The sequence below is a fragment of the Xenopus tropicalis genome, chromosome 5 (assembly GCF_000004195.4).
Source record: "Xenopus tropicalis strain Nigerian chromosome 5, UCB_Xtro_10.0, whole genome shotgun sequence".
Classification (NCBI taxonomy): domain Eukaryota; kingdom Metazoa; phylum Chordata; class Amphibia; order Anura; family Pipidae; genus Xenopus; species Xenopus tropicalis.
The window spans coordinates 18,058,891-18,078,289 of record NC_030681.2 but is presented as its reverse complement, the minus strand read 5'-3'; the positions used below and the strand labels follow the sequence as shown (position 1 = coordinate 18,078,289).

Sequence of the window (19,399 nt, the reverse complement as noted above, 5' to 3'; positions counted from 1 at the left end):
GGGCAGGTTAGAAGATTTTGATCTTCAACGGCGCCAGAGCAAAATCTATGTTCAGGGCTGAATCGGCAGAAGGAGGTAGAATTCCTGTTGTTTCCACCTCCTTATCTGACTCAGCCCTGAACGTCACACGAAAGATCAAAAATCGCTGCGTTTACAGTTATGAATTCTATGCGCGTGCGTGGCATAAAGGGTGTCAGATCCGTGGTATCCTAGTCTTTATGGTTCCCTGTAAATGCTGGGTGGAAGGGGAGCTTAGTTCAGCAAAGGCTGGAGGAATGCAGGTTTGGGCTGCCTGATTTACAATGATAGGTTTATAGTGTCCCTATCTACCATTTGTTGACAACAGCCAGATGGGGGTTAAAATCACATACAGAGCTACCAGTGTCAGAAGAGGTTATCTCTAGCTTTTGGTCTGGCAGGGCTCTTGAAGAAAGGCCCACAGGCCTGGTCTCTTGGGGATCTTTGATGTTCAGGTTATTACTTATAAACTGACTAGTCCTGCAGTATTTCTTTAACCCCCTTTCATTTTCCTGATAAACTTTGTTCTCTTGTTGGTCTGTGTCATTATAGTTTAGTTTCAATGCCCAAAATAAGCATTTCATGCCCTTTAAAACAATGCAGACAGTGTAGTGAGCATCAGGTTTGCAGCATCCCCCTGTCAATTCAGTAAGATACACAGAGACAGTCTGAGATGCTCCCACTTCTTTCCTAGAGGCAAGGAGTTTGGTGCAGTAAAATAGTAGGTGTAGAAAGGCTCCAAACTGATGGTGCTGATCCACCTATGAATGTAATAGCTGTCTGCCTGGTGCAAATGGTTATCACTGTGCACCAAAAGAGATGACAGATGGTAGATTCACAAGAGTGTATAGTGCTGTGCTGGGAATATATGGAGTAATCACTTCTGAAGTAGCTGAGATTTTTTGCATGTTAGTACCATTTACAACACTCAGCCCACTATGTTCTTCTTGAAGTTTCTTATGAGTTCTCCTCCCTCCTGGAACTGGCCATGTCGTATTCTGACATTGTTTTTAGCTCCAGCTGCAGGCATCACGTTGGGCTTGGGATAATGAAAAATCAATGTTGTTTTCATGGTGCTGTGATCCATGGGTTGGAGCACCATGTTCGATTTGTTCAGGCCTACAGCCCAAACAGGAGTACACGCCGCAACTCCGCTCACTAATTCATGCAATATAAATGGCACCCCTGACCAAATCTGGGCACATTTTCCACCTTCAAAGGGATACTGTCATTTATACAAAATCACTGCTTTGTTCTCTGTGCAACAGAGGTAGGATTAGCCTGGGGCTTGTTCTGTCTCACTGAGTGCCAACTGTTGTCTAAAAGATTAAATTATCTCTGTCATTTGTCAAAAGGATATATCTCCCTTTGAGAGCTCAAGGGGCATCTCATTTCAGTGGAGCTTCTGCATCTCCTTTAGAACTTATCCACAAGGTACAGAGAGCACCTGTTGGAGAGCAGTAATTAACTATAGGTATAAGGGGTAGGTATAGGTATATAGGTATTCCGTAATTTGGATCTCCTACCTTAAGTCTACTAAAAAATAAAAAAAAAACATTAGTTAAACCAAATTGTTTTGCATCCAATAAGGGGTAATTATATCTTAGTTGGGATCAAGTACAGGTACTGTTTTATTATTACAGAGAAAAGGGAATCATTTAACCATTAAATAAACCCAATAGGGCTGTTCTGCCCCCAATAAGGGGTAATTATATCTTAGTTGGGATCAAGTACAGGAACTGTTTTATTATTACAGAGAAAAGGGGAATCATTTAACCATGAAATAAACCCAATAGGGCTGTTTTGCCCCCAATAAGGGGTAATTATATCTTAGTTGGGATCAATTACAAGGTACTGTTTTATGACTATAGAGAAAAAGGAAATCAGTTTTAAAATTCTGAATTATTTGGTTATAATGGAGTCTATGGGAGAAAGGCTTTCTGTAATTTGGAGATTTCTGGATAATGGGTTTCCGGATAAGGGATCCCATATCTGTACAGGGTTGGCTGTTCCCTGCAGCAGTTCCTTACTGATCTGGAGGGGAACCATAGTGTTACCAATACTGATATTTTTTTACTTCCCCCCCACCCCTTCAAATATGCAACTTTGCTCAGGTGGATTTGAGCTCTACCTTTGATGCCCCCCTTTGATGTTTTTAATATATTGCTTTTCATATATTCTATATTTCTCTGCAGAGTTTTCCAGCTTCTACAGTGACATATGCACTATTATCGAGTGTGACCTGTCAGAAGTTGTGCCCCACGCATCAGCTATTCCCGGACTGGTTCAGTATGCGCAGAGCATGGCACGCCTTGTTCTATCTGTGCTGACCTTGAATGCCAAGCTTGGGGGGCCAGACACTGATGCGGGAAGCACTGTGTGCCCATCCCAATTGCTGGAAACATTGCTGAGGTCGGATTTCCCTGAAGTGCGGTTGTTGGTGCTCGAGTCATTGTCCAAATGGAGTGATACATGTGCGGAAGAAACCAGGAACTATTTAACTTCTAAAGCCGAGAAAACGCTCTTTGAGATGATATCAGTGGAACGAAACCCTGAATGCCTGTGCCAGGTAAAGACATGGGCAACATGCACGTTGGTTTGTGAAGCTTGTTTCTGCCCATCCTATATGTTCCACCTCTTAGATTCCCTCAATGTGATTGCCAAACCTCTTCACTTAATTTTTCAGGATTCATTGAGGTCTGGCATGGTGCCGAGAGACTGGCGGATTGCTAATGTGGTGCCGTTATTTAAAAAGGGATCCCGTTCTCAGCCTGAAATCTATAGGCCTGTTAGTCTGACATCAGTAGTAGGAAAAATTTTGGAAGGGGTAATAAGGGATAGGGTACTTGAATACATTGCAGTTCACAATACTATTAGTTTGTGCCAGCATGGTTTTATGCGTAACAGATCTTGCCAGACTAATTTAGTCGCCTTTTATGAGGAGGTGAGCAGGAACCTTGATGCTGGAATGGCAGTTGATGTCATCTACTTGGACTTTGCTAAAGCGTTTGATACAGTACCTCACAGAAGGTTAATGATCAAATTAAGGAATATTGGCCTAGAACATAATATTTGTAATTGGATAGAGAACTGGCTGAAGGATAGAGTACAAAGAGTGGTGGTAAATGGAACATTTTCTAATTGGGCCAGTGTGGTTAGTGGCGTACCGCAGGGGTCAGTCCTTGGTCCTTTGCTTTTTAACTTGTTTATTAATGACCTGGAGGTGGGCATAGACAGTACTGTTTCTATTTTTGCTGATGACACTAAATTGTGCAAAACTATAAGTTCCATGCAGGATGCTGCCGCTTTGCAGAGCGATTTGACAAAATTGGAAAACTGGGCAGCAAACTGGGAAATGAGGTTCAATGTTGATAAGTGCAAAGTTATGCACTTTGGTAGAAATAATATAAACGCAAACTATCTACTGAATGGTAGTGTGTTGGGGGTATCCTTAATGGAGAAGGATCTGGGGGTTTTTGTTGATAACAAGTTGTCTAATTCCAGGCAGTGTCATTCTGTGGCTACTAAAGCAAATAAAGTGCTGTCTTGTATAAAAAAGGGCATTGACTCAAGGGATGAGAACATAATTTTGCCCCTTTATAGGTCCCTGGTAAGGCCTCACCTTGAGTATGGGGGGCAGTTTTGGGCTCCAGTCCTTAAGAAGGATATTAATGAGCTGGAGAGAGTGCAGAGACTGCAACTAAACTGGTAAAGTGGATGGAAGGGTTAAACTATGAGGTTAGACTGTCGAGGTTGGGGTTGTTTTCTCTGGAAAAGAGGCGCTTGCGAGGGGACATGATTACTCTGTACAAGTACATTAGAGGGGATTATAGGCAGTTGGGGGATGTTCTTTTTTCCCATAAAAACAATCAGCGCACCAGAGGCCCCCCCTTTAGATTAGAGGAAAGGAGCTTCCATTTGAAGCAGCGTAGGTGGTTTTTCACAGTGAGGGCAGTGAGGTTATGGAATGCCCTTCCTAGTGATGGGGTAATGGCAGATTCTGTTAGTGCCTATAAGAGGGGCCTGGATGAGTTCTTGATCAATCAGAATATCCAAGGCTATTGTGATACTAATATCTACAGTTAGTACTAGTGGTTGTATTTATAGTTTATGTATGTGAGTGTATAGATTGGTAGGTGTGGGTTGGGTGTGCTGGGTTTACTTGGATGGGTTGAACTTGATGGACACTGGTCTTTTTTCAACCCTATGTAACTATGTAACTAACTATACTATGTAATGTTGTGCTATAAAGAAATGTTCTATTTATTATTCAGATTTACAAAATCCCCTTAAACACACCTTAAATGGGTTCTTTAGAACAGACTAATAATTGCACTTTCCCTAAATAATATGCAGGTGCTGACCCTCTATTATAAAATAGGAGCTGAAGAACTTCTGCTGAAAATGAAACATCTCCAGACAGAGCCAAAGGATTTGCTGGTTAGGGTTCTAAAGCTTGCATCTACAGCAAGTCACAGGTATGTATACTGATGCAAATGGGACGGGGGAGTTAATGGGGGTTACTGACCAGTTTCTAAGTTTAAAAGCCATAGGAGCATGACTTTTCTGTTATGACATTCGTAAAGCCTGAAATAAATGTTGTCACTGGGCCAAATCCTTAATGGAATCCTGCAGCCGGTGCACGAGAGCTAGAAAAAAGAGTTTGGAAAAGCACAGTGGTCTTTAAATTGTCCTTTGGTAATCACGGGCCACTACAGTCATTAGAAAACAATGAACTGTGATTGTGCCGTAGCCCAGAAACATCAGTGAAGAACATTTCAATAAGTGTTCTGTTAGAATTTTGGAATAATGCATCTTTTACAAGAACGTCATCACCTAGAGAGAGATAACCTCACCCCATTAGGCCCTGCTCGTTGTTGGTTGCCAATGGCAGCCTCATCCCATCAGGTCCTGCTCGTAGTTGGTTGCCAATGGCAGCCCCATCCCATTAGGTTCCGCTGTAGCCACGTACTGGCAAAATGCTCTCACTGGACGAGTTAATGTGCTTTGTGCGTTTGCTGTTTGAGTGTGAGGCCCATTGCAAAATAAACATCCCTGCTCTTATCTACTCCCAATTCAATTTATTAGACAACCCTGGTGGATTAGAAGAAGTCCAGATCGAAAGGCGTTGCTGTAAATATTCTGCTGGCAGACATTTAGTGCCTTTCAGCCTTTCTGGTGCTGTGATTAAAAGGAATATTTCCCTTTGAAAATAAAGTGAATAACTGGAGAAGTGTAACCTATGTAACCGTCAGGAGAGGATGGATTAACCCTTGGGTGCTAGGGAGGCTACAAACCTCCTCTCCCTTATATCCCTTGAACTAACGGTTAATTATTACTGGTCACTGAAAAAGCCATTGTTGTTCTATTTTACATTTTGGAAAACTTTGCAAGATTTTTCCTCAAGACATGAAGACAAACCGTTTACAATCAATAGGAAAGAACATTATAAATAATTACTGTGACATTCACTATAAATATGGCACCAGGTATCTCCAGCCCTCTGCTCATGCTGACTTTAAAGGTGAAGACACACAGCGCTACTAGAAGCAGCTACTTTTTCATGGCTACTAAATGCCAGAAAATCCCCTGCCATAGACAATACTGAGAATTGCCTCTGCTAAAACACACGTAGAGACAATTATCAGTAAATGATCAGCATTGTCTATTTTAGTAGCCACGACAAGTAGCTGCTACTAGTAGCTCCATGTGTCTTTACCCTAAAGGGATGATTCACGTTTTCGTTAACATCCAATCACTGCCTGGTTACTGAACAAAAAGCTAAATTACTGAAAAAACCCACAAAAAAAATGAACAACTGCAAATTATACTAGATTATCAATATCTACATCATACTAAAAAAGTTAACGGTCTACAGGGCCTGTTCTTTGTAGGGGTACAAAGGGGAGGCCCTTATTGTTCTGAGGGTTCAGACAATATGGAGGAGCTATTGCACAATGCACTTGCATATATGGTGCATCAACAGGTAAAATTTCCAAACATGCACAACTCACCAACTGATCTGTATTCATATTGGTCCAAGGCCCACCATGCTCATACTGAATATTGCATGACTCCTTTCATACGGTAGTGTCAGATCATGTGGCCAGCTTAAGACTATATTGTGTGTGTGGATGAGAGTGGAGGCATCCATATATGGAAGCACTGTCCAGAGAAAATTGTGGAAACTTTGGTCGCATACCCGAGGCACCCAAATTAAGCTGAAGCTGTTCTAGATCCATCCATAAGTCCACCAACTTTGTAGAAATCTCCAACCCTATCTGCTTTCCAAGCCTCCATTTCCTCCTGGAAATAATATAATGGTGTAACCACATATAATTTGCACTTTATCAGAACCAGTATTTGGCTGTTTGGTCCCTCATAGAGTAGAGACCAATGGCAAATGCTTACACAGCAACTAGCTCAATCTACTCAATTCACATTACCAATCAGCAATTTTTTTTACCCTTCTACTGTCTGTTGTCTGCTGCTCTGGAGATTAGACTACAAAGGGCAAGAGTGGTAGCAGATCTGTTTTGCAGACAGCTGGGATATGATAGGCTGCACTGTTATAAGGGAATGCTATCACTGGTCCATCAGCAACTCGTCCCACTGAGGAAACAGAGTAATCACAAGGAAATATCTCTGGTAACAAGGAAGTGCAAGGGATACACAATTGCCACCAGCCTGATAAAGAATTTATTATTATTATCATTAAGTCTCAATTGGATGCTCCCATTGCCCCAGTTCTGTTGCGTATCTTGTTTCTTCTTCCTGCTATAGTTCTCCTAAAACGAAATTGCTTTACTCACACTTACACATATGCACCAAAATCATTACACAATTGTGTCTGCTGTAAACCCCATTTAGCCACTCCATGGGTCTGAGTTTTGCACGAAAGATTGGAACAATAGCATGGTGTATGTATGTGCTCCCTGGGCCAGTCGGGCAGAGAAGTTACTTATCTGACCTGTGTATAGCTGCCTTAACATGTCCCAAGTCAGCCTGTGTGGCCGGCTTACATTTGAATAAACAAAGCTTGTTGTTCCTTGGTCCCATGACTCCAATATTAAGACACATGGATCTTGCTTTTTCTATTTGTTGATCTTTCTTATCACTACTGGATCTTTCAGGCAAAGGCCAATTGATCATGTTCATTGGCACTATCAGTGTGACCCTATTAGCAAAGTCTGCCATAAAACATGACCAGGGCATTGTTTATTTATTTATTTTTTTAAACAGAGGGAATTGCTTACAGATTCTATGACTTGCAGTAATTCAGCAGTGATGTCCAACATCCAGGCCTCCAGCTGCTGAGAGCAACAGCTGGAAATTCCTGAGTTTGGCCTCCCTGCATTCAGGGACTGTACCCTTAAATTCAGCAAAGTGCAAAGTGCTTTCCCCAGTGGATATGTGAGCCCTACATGTTGGAAACATAATATTGAATAGGTCACTTTTCATTGTTCTGTAGGGAACTTACTGTCACACATTATTAATATACTAAAGTTCTATATGAGAAGCAACAACTCTGCTTTGTGTCATAAGTTTAGTTAATGGGCCCCACAGGCCTAAACATTTAAGACAGTGACCTGATTTTCACTTGTATGGAAACTACAACATTCAGAACCTGTGCCGGGCCCTGAAAACCTTAGACTCCTGTTGTTACACCCTTGCCAACTAGAGAGAGGCCGGTGTGCCTGTGTGTGTCTGGCCTTCCCGGTGGGTCAGGGACAGTGACAGTCTGGCAGAGGTGGGGAGGAATTGGCTTATTAATCAAAAGATGAAAACATTAACAGTGAGATTTTGGGGAGAATGTCTATTCGCTCTCCTTGATTCACTTAAGGTGAAACTCCACCCAAACACAACTTGAGCTTTTAAGAAAGGAAAACATAATTTCAAGGAACATTGCAATATACATCAATTAAAAAATATGCAGCCTTTTCATGATGTTTAATGCAATAATATGGTTTGGAACAATTCCCTAAGCCCCGCCCCCTGTTCCCCTGCTGATCTGGCTGACTACTTTGTGACTCAAATAAAATGTAACAGTAGTCGCCTGTCCCTCAGCCTGCCTTCAGCCTGCATCCTCCCAATCCCACAATTCCCTGCACATGTGATGTCAATAAGGAAAGGAACATCACAGTGCAATGCATTGTGGGTTATGTAGTTCCTGCATGCTGTCTGTAAGCTGTGGAGAAGTTGTTACAATTTGTAACATCAATGTTTTAGTCCCTCCTCCCCTGCCAGGATTTCAAATGATGCAGAAAGAGAAGAACAGTTTTGCAGCTGGATTTCCGTATATAAAATTGTATTTATTCTTACATACAAGGAACAGATTAGAGTGATAGGGATATTAGGGGTTTCTGTGTTGTGTGTAGCTCTTTAACAAATTTTGATTTTAGCCAGAGTTCCCCTTTAAAGCCCAGCTGAAAGGTCAGTTAGGGTGAAACTTGGGGTGATGTGTTGTATATTCTTGGAACTATGGCTAAATGATTAATACACCAATATTTGTATATATCTCTAAACCATATAATTTGCTAAGTGGGGGAGCTGACCAGAGGTTAGAGCTCCACGGTGGAGCTGGAACTGTTGGACAACCCCTGCCATAGACTAAATGATTTGTGCGGAGTTACAGCAGTCTTGGCTTCCCAGTTAGCATTTCATATGTTCGGTAATTTTGCCAGCATCTAAGGACTTATATATAAAAAATGAAGGGGGATGTTGGAAATTGGGCAATTAAATCTGTTCCACCGATCATCCACCTTCAAAATTTATTCTAGCGAGGACATTTTTCCCAACATTCCTAACCATTATATGATGATAGGCCTGTCACTGCTAGTGAAAACATTTCATTCACGTAAACGTCAGGCTGCATTTTCAGGTTCAGGCAGCCTTAGATCCAATGTAGCCATTCAGTGCAAATCTACACCCTCCCGCATCTTGTTGACAATGGTTTCCCTTAGGTAGAATGATCCGAAGGCTGCAGTAATATCAGACACAACAGACTTCTTTCTGCTTGCAGCTATAGTAACGCTTGGGGTTATAGTGCAGCAACATCGCATGCTGAAGATCACAGCCGGGTCGCATAACTGTAACACATGTGCCGTACAGCATGGTGCCATATTAAAGCCGAGTGCAGTGGGAGATATTAAAGCCGTGTGCAGTGGATAATAAGCAGGAGCTGGCCGGCGGAGTCCGGCACGAACAATTCCATATTCATAAAATCCCGCCGCCTGAGACCTGAATAACCAAAAACAACTGTTGTCTCCCATGAATGTATATTCAGGTGTTGCACGTTCATGCTGGATCCAATTTGGTTTGTGTTTCATGCTGGCTTCCTCTAACAATGTACAAATGTGTTCAGCAAGTGAGAAAGCATTTCAGTATTAGCTGTCAAGCGAGGTTAACACGAGCCTTGAGACACGGAGCAGTTTGAAACACTGCCATTTCTCGTGTATTTAGTATTCCCACCTTTTTTTTTTCCAGTGTGGAAATCCAGAGTTCAGCCCTTAGACTTTCCTCTGAGCTGCTCAGCGCTCTCGTAGCCAAGGCCCAAGAGGTAAGGCTTTGCCTTCTGACTTTTCTTTATGTCTAACTGGAAAATTATTCCTCAAGTCTCCAAAGGATTTTAACTACGTTGGGTTCTTGCTCTTTTCAAATAGTTTATAGTTCTTGATAAATGTTTATACAACAAGAGCCATGCAATGAAATGTCATGATTAAGGAACGCTAACTCCTCACTTTATATTTTCAGTCTTTGTCTAAGATAGAGGTGAATAAATAAGTATAAAGATATTTGGCTATACACAGGCCAAAATTAATTACTGAGTTGGCAGCCTGTTGGCCATATAGACCAGGGATCCCCAACCTTTCTTACTCGTGAGCCACAGTCAAATGTAAAAAGACTTGGAGAGCAACACAAGCACCATAAAAGTTCATGGAGGAGCCAAATAAGGGATAAAATTGGCTATTAGGCAGCCTCTATGCACCCTATCAGCTTACAGGGGCTTTATTTGGTAGGAAATCTTGTTTTTATTCAACCAAAACTTGCCCCCAAGTCAGGAATTCAAAAATAACTCCCTGGTTTGGGGGCACTGAGAGCAACATCCAAGGGGTTGGGGAGCAACATGTTGCTCATGAGCCACTGGTTGGGGATCACTGATATAGAAGATAAAACTGGTGACACACTGACACACAGGTCGATAAAATCTGCTGACTTGGTACCTCCAGACCAAGTGGGCAGCTTATTGGCCTGTGTATGGGGACCAACTAGACATATAGGCAAAATCGAGCAAATATCAATTGGGCAAGTTTGCAAATCCCACAGGAGCGCATCTTCATCCAACAGGTCTCAGTAGGACCCCCTGTATCATATAGTTTGGTCAAGCACCTGGGTGGCCAAATCAGGCCCAGAGGCTCTTATTCAGTGACCTTGCCAAAAGAGCGGATCTGCTTGTGTATGGTCATCTTAACAATGGCGTCAATAAATATGCAATTGGGATTTGAGCATATATCAAGTGTGAGGATTGGAAAATCTCATTGCCTTTGACTAGTCATCTTCAGGTGGGTCTGAGCAGGCTGTCTGTGTGGTAAACAACTGAATCAGCCACATATGGAAGGCCAAATATGTAATCTCTCCATTTTGGTTTCATTGTGTTCTGTAGGGAAGGTAATGCTTCCATATCTTCCAATGAAAATTGTTACTAGCCAGTCAAATGGGAAGGACATCAAGAAGGCCAACTGGTCGACACTATAATTTAATTTACAGAGTGAGGTACCTCTCATTGGTCTATAGGAGTGCCAGATTGTAGTGAAAACAAATATGATAGTATCTAAAAGTTAGGAGCAGCCAGAAGGTTGCACCAGGTGTGACCAACAAGTAAGCAACAGGGAGACTACAGGGTCAGGCTGGGTAAAAAAAATCCAGGAGCACACATAGAAAGCCCAGAAGTATCCTACAAGTATGTAAGTTGGATGGCATTATGGCAACAGTTGTCCATATCACCACCCCATTTTTAGGTGCATTACACAAGCTTACTGTAAATAGGTGATGGTATCACTAGGTCCACACACCACCAGAGAGCTGATGTGAGCAACCAGAAAGGCAACAGGGGTAAGTGCCAACAGGCACAAGGCTGTCTGCCATCTACCACAAAGCCAGATGTACAGAGAGTCGGGAAGAAGGTATCAAGCAATATGTACTGACCCATAGGAGGATTCCCATTATGACAAAGTGATAGGGGCCTTGGTTTGTTCAATGGAGCAGGGACTGGTGTGAATAATTTATAATCTCTGTAAAGCACGTCAGAACTAACAATAAAGATGAGATTTTGTTGGGACATTGAGCACCATGATTTACTTTGCCCTAGAGAGCCATTGCTTTGAGTGCCAGATAGTAAGATGTTGTACATGGGAAATCATCAGCCACTTTGTCCACTGAAGCAATGACAGTTCTTCATCTCCCTTCTTAAATTTTGAAGTTTGTGCTTTGGTTTATCCCGGTAATGTTTTCTCATGTTTGTTTTGTTTGTCTGTGCTAGACCAATGACCAATCAGATTATGTTATATGTTCTATTGCAGGATGTTGGATCAGAGTTAAAGCACTGGGCTGCGCTGGTGGGTCAGTTCTGTGAAGATGAGCTCCAGACTGAGGTGAAACTGGCAGCTGCTGAGATGCTGATTAAAACTGCACCCTGTTTTGTGACCAATCAAGTGCTTGTACTTGGTAAGGAAATCTACTGGGATGCTGTGTGATCATTAGCTTTATATATTATAGTGGTATTATCCTATTGCAGCATTCTCTATAGGACACAAGTGGGCAAAACTGAATAAGTATTACAAGTTCATCATATTCAAGATAATATGGTTCATTGAGGTCAATGGCATTAAGGCTATTTCACTTTACCTTGGCGAGGTTAAAATGAAAGCGGTCTCAGGACCCTTATTTTCATTTGGATCTCAACAAAAATTGATCAGCATATTTTCCTACATGAATAGACAGTGACTTATGGAGGCGATTAACTGTACTGCATTGCTCCCATCGTCCCACTGACTGGCTGCTCCGCCACCTGTTCCCTGCATAGAAGATAACCTGAGGCCAAGCTAAAGATAGAGAAAAAGCCTATCAGGCTTGGCCGGGGCTGGGGAGATGCATTAGCTGAGTGCATGGCAGCGCTGGACTTATCAGAAATGGGAAGAGATCATGCCGGGTGAACTGTCACAAAGGCCATAATAGAATGTCAGCGAGTCATGGAAACAAAAAAGAAGCAAGTTGGGAATATAAAGCAGTTCAGCAGCTCTGAAATGAGTTCCAGGAAAGAGATATGAATGTTTATAATTATAAAGAATAGGGGGAACTTTCCAGCATAACAATATAATATTACTTATTAACGCTATTAATTTAGCAGTTTGTATGCCTGGGCAGCTGTGCCAGCCACATACTACTCTAGCAGTGCTTTTGTGTGACTTTTGGCCAAAAAAAGCATATCTTTATAATAAACCACAAGCAGATAGTGGTAAATGGGGGCAGTTGTCCTGGTTCCTGCTCTTTAAAGGGCAGTAGAGGGGCTGGCGTTAATGCAGGATCTCTTGCTTTTTTCACTTCACTAGCAATGCTTGCCCCAGGCCCCTCAACATTTTAGGACTGCCCTTTTCAAGGTGTGGATGAATGATTTCTTAAGGTTCTTAGCCTTATTTAAACCCAGTCGAAGTGGCCAATGAAAGGCATGGCGTGACAATCTAGTAAGTCAAATATCCAGTACCTTAACTTTACAGACCGAAATTCCGTTTCTCTACCTGAACTGAAATGTCATTACCCAAATGGGGGAGAAAGGCTTTATTGCTTAATAATGGTACCATAGAAAGTCACCAAAGCATATTTGAACCATGCACAATGCATATGGTAACCCAAGCTCAGAGTAAAACTATTGGATAGTCCAGTGATTCATTCAGATTGATACACTCAACCAGGTGTGGACTGGGAATCAAACCAGGGACTGGGAATCAAACAAGCCCACTAAATAGTAACTGTCTATGGCATCTTACAGCAGCAAATGCCAGAATCTACAAATTGTCAGTCCGGGCCTGTGGTTCATAACCCCAACCTGGAGAGCAGTTGGCCCTGGCTGCCATTGTTTTCATTTTTGTGCATGCCGCAACTGTAGCTGCTGTTTCCCAACAGAGTAAAATTTGGGGAGGAGATAATGATAACCCAGAGCCAAAAATAATGAAATCAAGTGCTGGCAAAGCCCTGAATTTGTTGTATTTCATCTGATAAATTGATAGCGCAGTTCACTTCCTATTTCCAAGCCCTGGAGTTTGTGTGCTTTGGCAGTACAGTTAGAACCTTGTAGGCATCCTCGCCAAAAAGGAAAAGGCTTTTATTTGCATGGGAAAAAAAAATACCATTTTGGAGCATATTCCATACATTTAACTCTGTCCCCCATCTGCAATTATATATATATATATATATATATATATATATATTTATGGTATATATCATTGCTGGTCATTTATGCAACCTGTGCAGATAAAGGGGGTTATTAATATATAGCTTGCTGTATTGTTCATAGTCTTTGCACTCTCGGTATCTCGGGTTACTATACCATCTATCATGTGTATGCCTGCTCAGGGCCAGTGTCTAGCTGTGTATATAGGCTGCCTTCTGCTGAATGAATCGCTATATTCATTAACCTCTGACATCCATTGGAGACATGTTGCCTACTCCTTCTTGCCCCCAGTCACCATGGTGATTGTTTACACTGGGGCCCCTCCCTGGCTCCTTATCTGCATTGACCCTCCGATGATGAGGATTAAGCTCTTGACTGCTTAGTGCTCCCACATATAAGGAGGCCTATACGGATTGTCATTTGTGATTGATATCCAAAGAAACAAAACAAAGCCAATATTTGCTTGTCTGGTGATTAGAGTAACCTAAGCAAGCCAATTAGATAGCAAAATTGATTACTAAAGGCTGTCCCTAAGAGCTGACCTTTGTCATTTCTCTCTGTGCAGGTTTTGACCAGTAACCTGACCTTAGACTAGTATCATTCTCCTTATAATTCTCTGGCTCGGCTGGGTTATGCACCATTGGTTCCTCCTAGGGTATGTGACCTGGGCTGGTTGCTCAGTAGGAGCGGGCAGTAGGGAGCCGCCATACAATTTGCAATATTACATTGGGGGTTCCTAAGCAATGACTCTGTAGGAGATACATGTGACACGGGACTATGTTGACTCACATTACCAGGTGCTGTTGCCATGTCTATGACGTACTTTCTCTTGAAATCTACAGTCAACATTAGGCAGCTATCTCCATCATCGGCCTTATGTACCTAAGCAAATATTCACCCGGGGCGACAGAAGGCAGCAAGCGCAGCTCTGGAAAATTCATCTTGGAGCTGTTCTGTTGGTCTGTGCTCAGCTCCAACCCAGCACTGTGTTACATGGGCCCTGTGCAAGCTCCATTGCTGGGGGTTACAGGGTAATGGGGGGCTATAGGGTACACATTCACGTCAGTCCATGTCCCAGTAGAGCTCACATTCTTAGCAACTTTTCAATTGGTCTTTTATATATATATATATATATATATATATATATATATATATATATATTTTTTTTTTTTTTTTATAGTTTTTGAATTACTTGTTGCCGTCTTCTGCCTTGTTGCAGCTGTCAAATAGGGGTCTGACCCCAGCAGCCAAAGAACTATTGCTTTGTGAGGCTACTATTTTATTGCTATTGTTACTCTTTATTACCTATCTTTTTATTTAGGGCTCCTCTATTCATGTTCCAGTCTCGCTTTCAAACCACTGCCTGGTTGCTAGGTTAAATTGAACCCTAGCAACGAGATAGCTGCTGAAATTCCAAAGTAAAGAGCTGCTGAGAATAAAGCTTAATAATTCACAAACCACAGATAATATAAAATGAAGACCAGCTGCAAATCGTGTCTGAATATTACACTCTACATCATACTAAAAGTTAATTAATAGGTTTAACTGGATTGAAAGAAGTGCCACAAAGCGTAACTGAGCTATTGGGAACATTATTGCTCATAATGACACAAATAGAGATATGAGCAATGCCCATTCTCACCTGCTTTCCCCTCCCTGTAAGTGTTGAATAGACTCTCCAGGCAGCAGTGCTGCGCAGAAGGTGTCACATGATGCGACAGATTCATTCGTAAAACTCGCAGCCTGTAACAAATAACAGTCTTTTTGCGGTAAATGAATGACTCAGAGATGTTTGGATTGTGGTAAATCTAATGAGAAAGAATGCACCTTGTAAATTCCGGCCTCTTCCACTGATTCATCGCTCGCAGTGAGTGGGGATCTGTACAACTGAAATGCACGGCTTATATTCATACTGGGAATAACCACCAGCAGCCTTGCTAAATAGCAGCTATTCATATTAAAGTAATACTGGAAACCCAAATTGCCCCTTTTCAATAAATGGTCTTAAGTTTGCTACTTGCCTAGTAAAATGCCTAGTAACTCTGTGTGCATAGCCCGCGCTGTGCCTGTCTCTAATACAATACTATTGAATGGAAAGTGCCCCATCGGCTGCACATGGAACGGGAGTGTTTTGTTGTTACTGATCCGTGTGCGTCAGGTAGAGCTTTCTATTCAATAGTAGGAGGATGTTTTGTTTTCTGCTGGGTGGCATTGGCAGACAAAATGCCCCACGTGCCACCCCGGGTTGGATAAACGCAGACCTAGAATCTGCCCCTATGCTGGTATCAGCCTTTTTCCTTATAGTATTGGAGGGAAAACCACAATTACTAGAACAAAGTTACTATCTTTAAAAAGGAAAGGGTGCATATGAGAATCTGCTTCCCAAACCCACATAGGGGCAAACAGAATATCAATACAAATAAGTCATTTGCTCAATGCGCACCTATTTAAACCTCACGAAAAAAGAGCAGCAAATGGTATGTTGAACATATAATGCTCTTTATATAGTAGATGCTTACAAAACAATTTGCACAATTTCAATGCATAATATATATATCGCCAATTGGCCTAAACACAGTGAAGCAGGGAAAGCAAACACGTACAGTATGGATTGAAAGAACGCCAACATTTCGAAACCCAGTCCTTTGTCAAGGGGATCCCCTTGTGTGTGTTTTAGCAGAGGCAAGTCTCAGTATTGTCTATGGCAGGGTATTTTCTGGAGTTTAGTAGCCATGATAAGTAGCTGCTACTAAGTGGCGCCCATGTGTCTTTGCCCTAAGGGTAAAAACCCACGGAGCAAGTTACTTGCCTGCGATACATCACTGCTATCGTGGGCAAGTAACCACTCCAAAAAGTTTCTGCCTGCAGGCAACTTCGCGCAACTTCGGAAACTGAAGTGATGCTCTGTATACTGTATGGGAGATAGAGATAACTAAGATCATAAAGTCAGCATGGCTGCTCTTGGAGAGAATGGAGGGAGCCTTAATGATCCATAATGGGTCTGTATGCCAATCCTGCATTTATTTTGCATATTTGTTCTTTCTATTTAAAATGAAATTTGTGATTCCACTCTCTCCCCCACAGGACTGGCAGATACCCTGAGCCTCTGGATGGGCATCTTTCAGCTGCTGCAGAGCGAAGACATAAGCGTCAGGGATGCAGCTGCGGATATCATCCGTGTGTATCATGCCCGGGAGAGCCACAAGTCTGAGACAGGTAGGAACCATTCTCTCTTGGGCTAGAGTACCTGCAAATAATATAGTTATCAGAATGCTTAGCCCTGAAAATGAACCTGTTCTTATTAATGCAAGAAGACCTAAACTTTTGAAAGTGTTTTTGGAAATCTAAAAACTGTTTTTTCCCCCCATCAGTAGTGAGACAGCATTGGTGCTTCCATGGCATCTTTATGGGCATTTACACCTTATGTGTGTTTGGGATCAGGTCATGTTAAGTCAGGGACTTGAGTAGTTGGCAGGGCTGCCCTGTTGCTATGGCTGCTCGCAGGTATAAGGGGACATATAGGATCCAAAAACAGTTAAGGGGGTTATGTTATAAACAGCACTAAATTTGCCCAGGAGCAGTAACACATAGCAACCAATCAGCAGGTAGAATCTACTGGTCACCTGTTTAAAAGCAAACATCTTATTGGTTGCTATGGTTTACTGCTACTGGGCTTTTAATATATATTGTGGATCAACTCTAAAGCACGGTCAGATATACTCTTTACTAAGATGCCAGGGGGGTTACTGGAGGGAGCACAAGATAAAGTCACAATGTTCCAATCTGAATGAATCAAAAGTACTAATGTTGCTGCCAACGTAGGAAGGAAATGCAGCCATATTTCATAGACCCTCTAATATTTATACTGCTACGTCCTGTGGCTTTCCTATTGAAAGAGAGTGCATTGAAGAAAAATGGCCCGAATGGTCCCAGTTTATTTGGAGAGGGAAGAAAAGTGATTTGATATGTGTAACTGAACGGTGCCATGGGGAAATAGTGTCATTTGGGGTCTACATACCATCATTCTTTTAGTCCATTAGCACGAGACCTGTTGCAACATCCATTGGGTATCCATTGCCCAAAGTTATTGGCATCTTCTCTAGATCTTGCTCTGATGAGATCTAAGGGGCGAAGCGTTCTCTTGCTGCTCTGGGAAGACTTAGTGAAGTCTAGGATTCCCATGATTACTTATTTTCATTTCTCCAAATGCACCATTTAATGTTCTTGTTTACAGCCTGCGCCATTATTTGTTACTTGGCACACCCTGCTTCTAGACTGAAAAGGGCTTTTTTTTAAAGTTGTTGAGGAATTTGGATAGGATTCTCATGAGAGAAGCTGGAAAGACATATCCCAAACATAATTTTCTCTATGAGGTCTGTTTTCCCTGGCAGTGCAAATTGGTGGCTGCTGATCCTTCCATTTCTAAGGGATAGGGCACAGTGGGATCACAGAGGGAAAGGGCTCAAGATGTTAAAAAATACACCATGGATCAAGGCTGAAACCAGAATGTTCCAGGCAAGACCATGGGGGGGCATGAAAAAAATAGATATAAGTTATCCATACATACATTTTGTACTATTTATATTCTTTGTGCTAGACCTAGCACCCTTAGCACACAGAGTGGGCATTATACAGATATCTAGAGTGGATGGTATGGCCCATTTAGGTATCACCCATGCACAGGTAACTGTGTACTAACTGCCTAGGAGAGGTGATAGTCACAGTGGCATATGCCCTGGCCCAGGAGTTAATTAAAGGGCCCTGTGCATAGGCTGAAAGCTGAAAAATAGAAATACTCTTACTAGTGTTTTTATTAATAGAAACAAATTAGCCATTTACATTATATTAGCATGGTGGTCCAGTTGTTAGTATTAGCATCTTGCAATGCTAGGGTCCTGAGTTTGACTCTAAACAGAACACTATGTGCTTAGGTTTCGTATCTGCCTAGGCTTTGTTCCACATTCCAAGATCACACAACCATGCAAATAATTGTGTGTGTGAATGTGACAGGGATATTAAAGGAGAACCACAGACCTTTATCAGGGAAGATCTGTGCCCCCAAAGATGCCCCAGTAGCCCCCCATCTTCTTTTCTGCTGATTCACTGGACTCTGCTGGCACTTACCTGAGCTTAGGGGCGACTCAAAATATACTGTATATATAGAATATAAATGTCACAATATACTGTATATATAGAATATAAATGGCACACTATACTGTATATATAGAATATAAATGTCACACTATACTGTATATATAGAATATAAATGTCACAATATACTGTATATACAGAATATAAATGTCACAATATAAGGCTGGTTAGTAAATAATTCAGATTATTAGTGCATGGCAGCTCTAAAACCAGTGCAATCGGAATTAAATAATCAGCCCTGTAGCATCAACTTATATGACGTGAGAACCTAATTTTTTGCTTGATAAATTGTGACAACCCCTAAGCTTAGCTTCCCAACAGCTGCCCAGGGCCCACTGAGCATGTGCAGTGCCACTGACACTCCTAATAAAATCCAAGATGGTAGCTTCTGTGAGAACTCTGATGGCCTAAATCATTGCTGCTATAAAGATGCTGGTGTAGTAAGTTCAGTATCTAAAATATGCCATTTTTACCCATATTTGCTTTTAGGGTTTAGTCCTCTTTAAATTGTAAGCTCTACTGGGGAGGGCAGGCATGGCAGGCAATACAATATAGTTAACCAGAATGGAATATTTTGGTTGAGAGCCCAGACTATCAGAAGGTACAGACCATAACCATATCCTTTTAAAGAACAAGCTTTCCTGTTCGTCGTTTACCTAAGCAGGAGAAAAAGTTGCACTTTAGTGGGAACGTTCCTGCCCCTGGTCCCTTCCTATGGATGTATATAGTTCTGATTTTCCATTGTCCCCTTCCGGAAATCCATGGCAAAGGCATAGACTCTTC

General features: G+C 41.9%; 1 protein-coding gene across 2 annotated transcripts in view; it reads left to right on the top strand.

The window, feature by feature from the left end:
* The window catches only part of thada (THADA, armadillo repeat containing), a 283,459-nt gene that overhangs the window by 231,200 nt on the left and 32,860 nt on the right, over window positions 1-19,399 (top strand). For both annotated transcript variants that reach the window (XM_002932394.5, XM_012963890.3), the window contains exons 32-36: window positions 2,214-2,587; window positions 4,375-4,496; window positions 9,505-9,577; window positions 11,598-11,742; window positions 16,550-16,681. In XM_002932394.5, coding sequence (XP_002932440.2) covers window positions 2,214-2,587; window positions 4,375-4,496; window positions 9,505-9,577; window positions 11,598-11,742; window positions 16,550-16,681 — 846 coding nt within the window. The remainder of the gene's footprint in view (window positions 1-2,213; window positions 2,588-4,374; window positions 4,497-9,504; window positions 9,578-11,597; window positions 11,743-16,549; window positions 16,682-19,399) is intronic.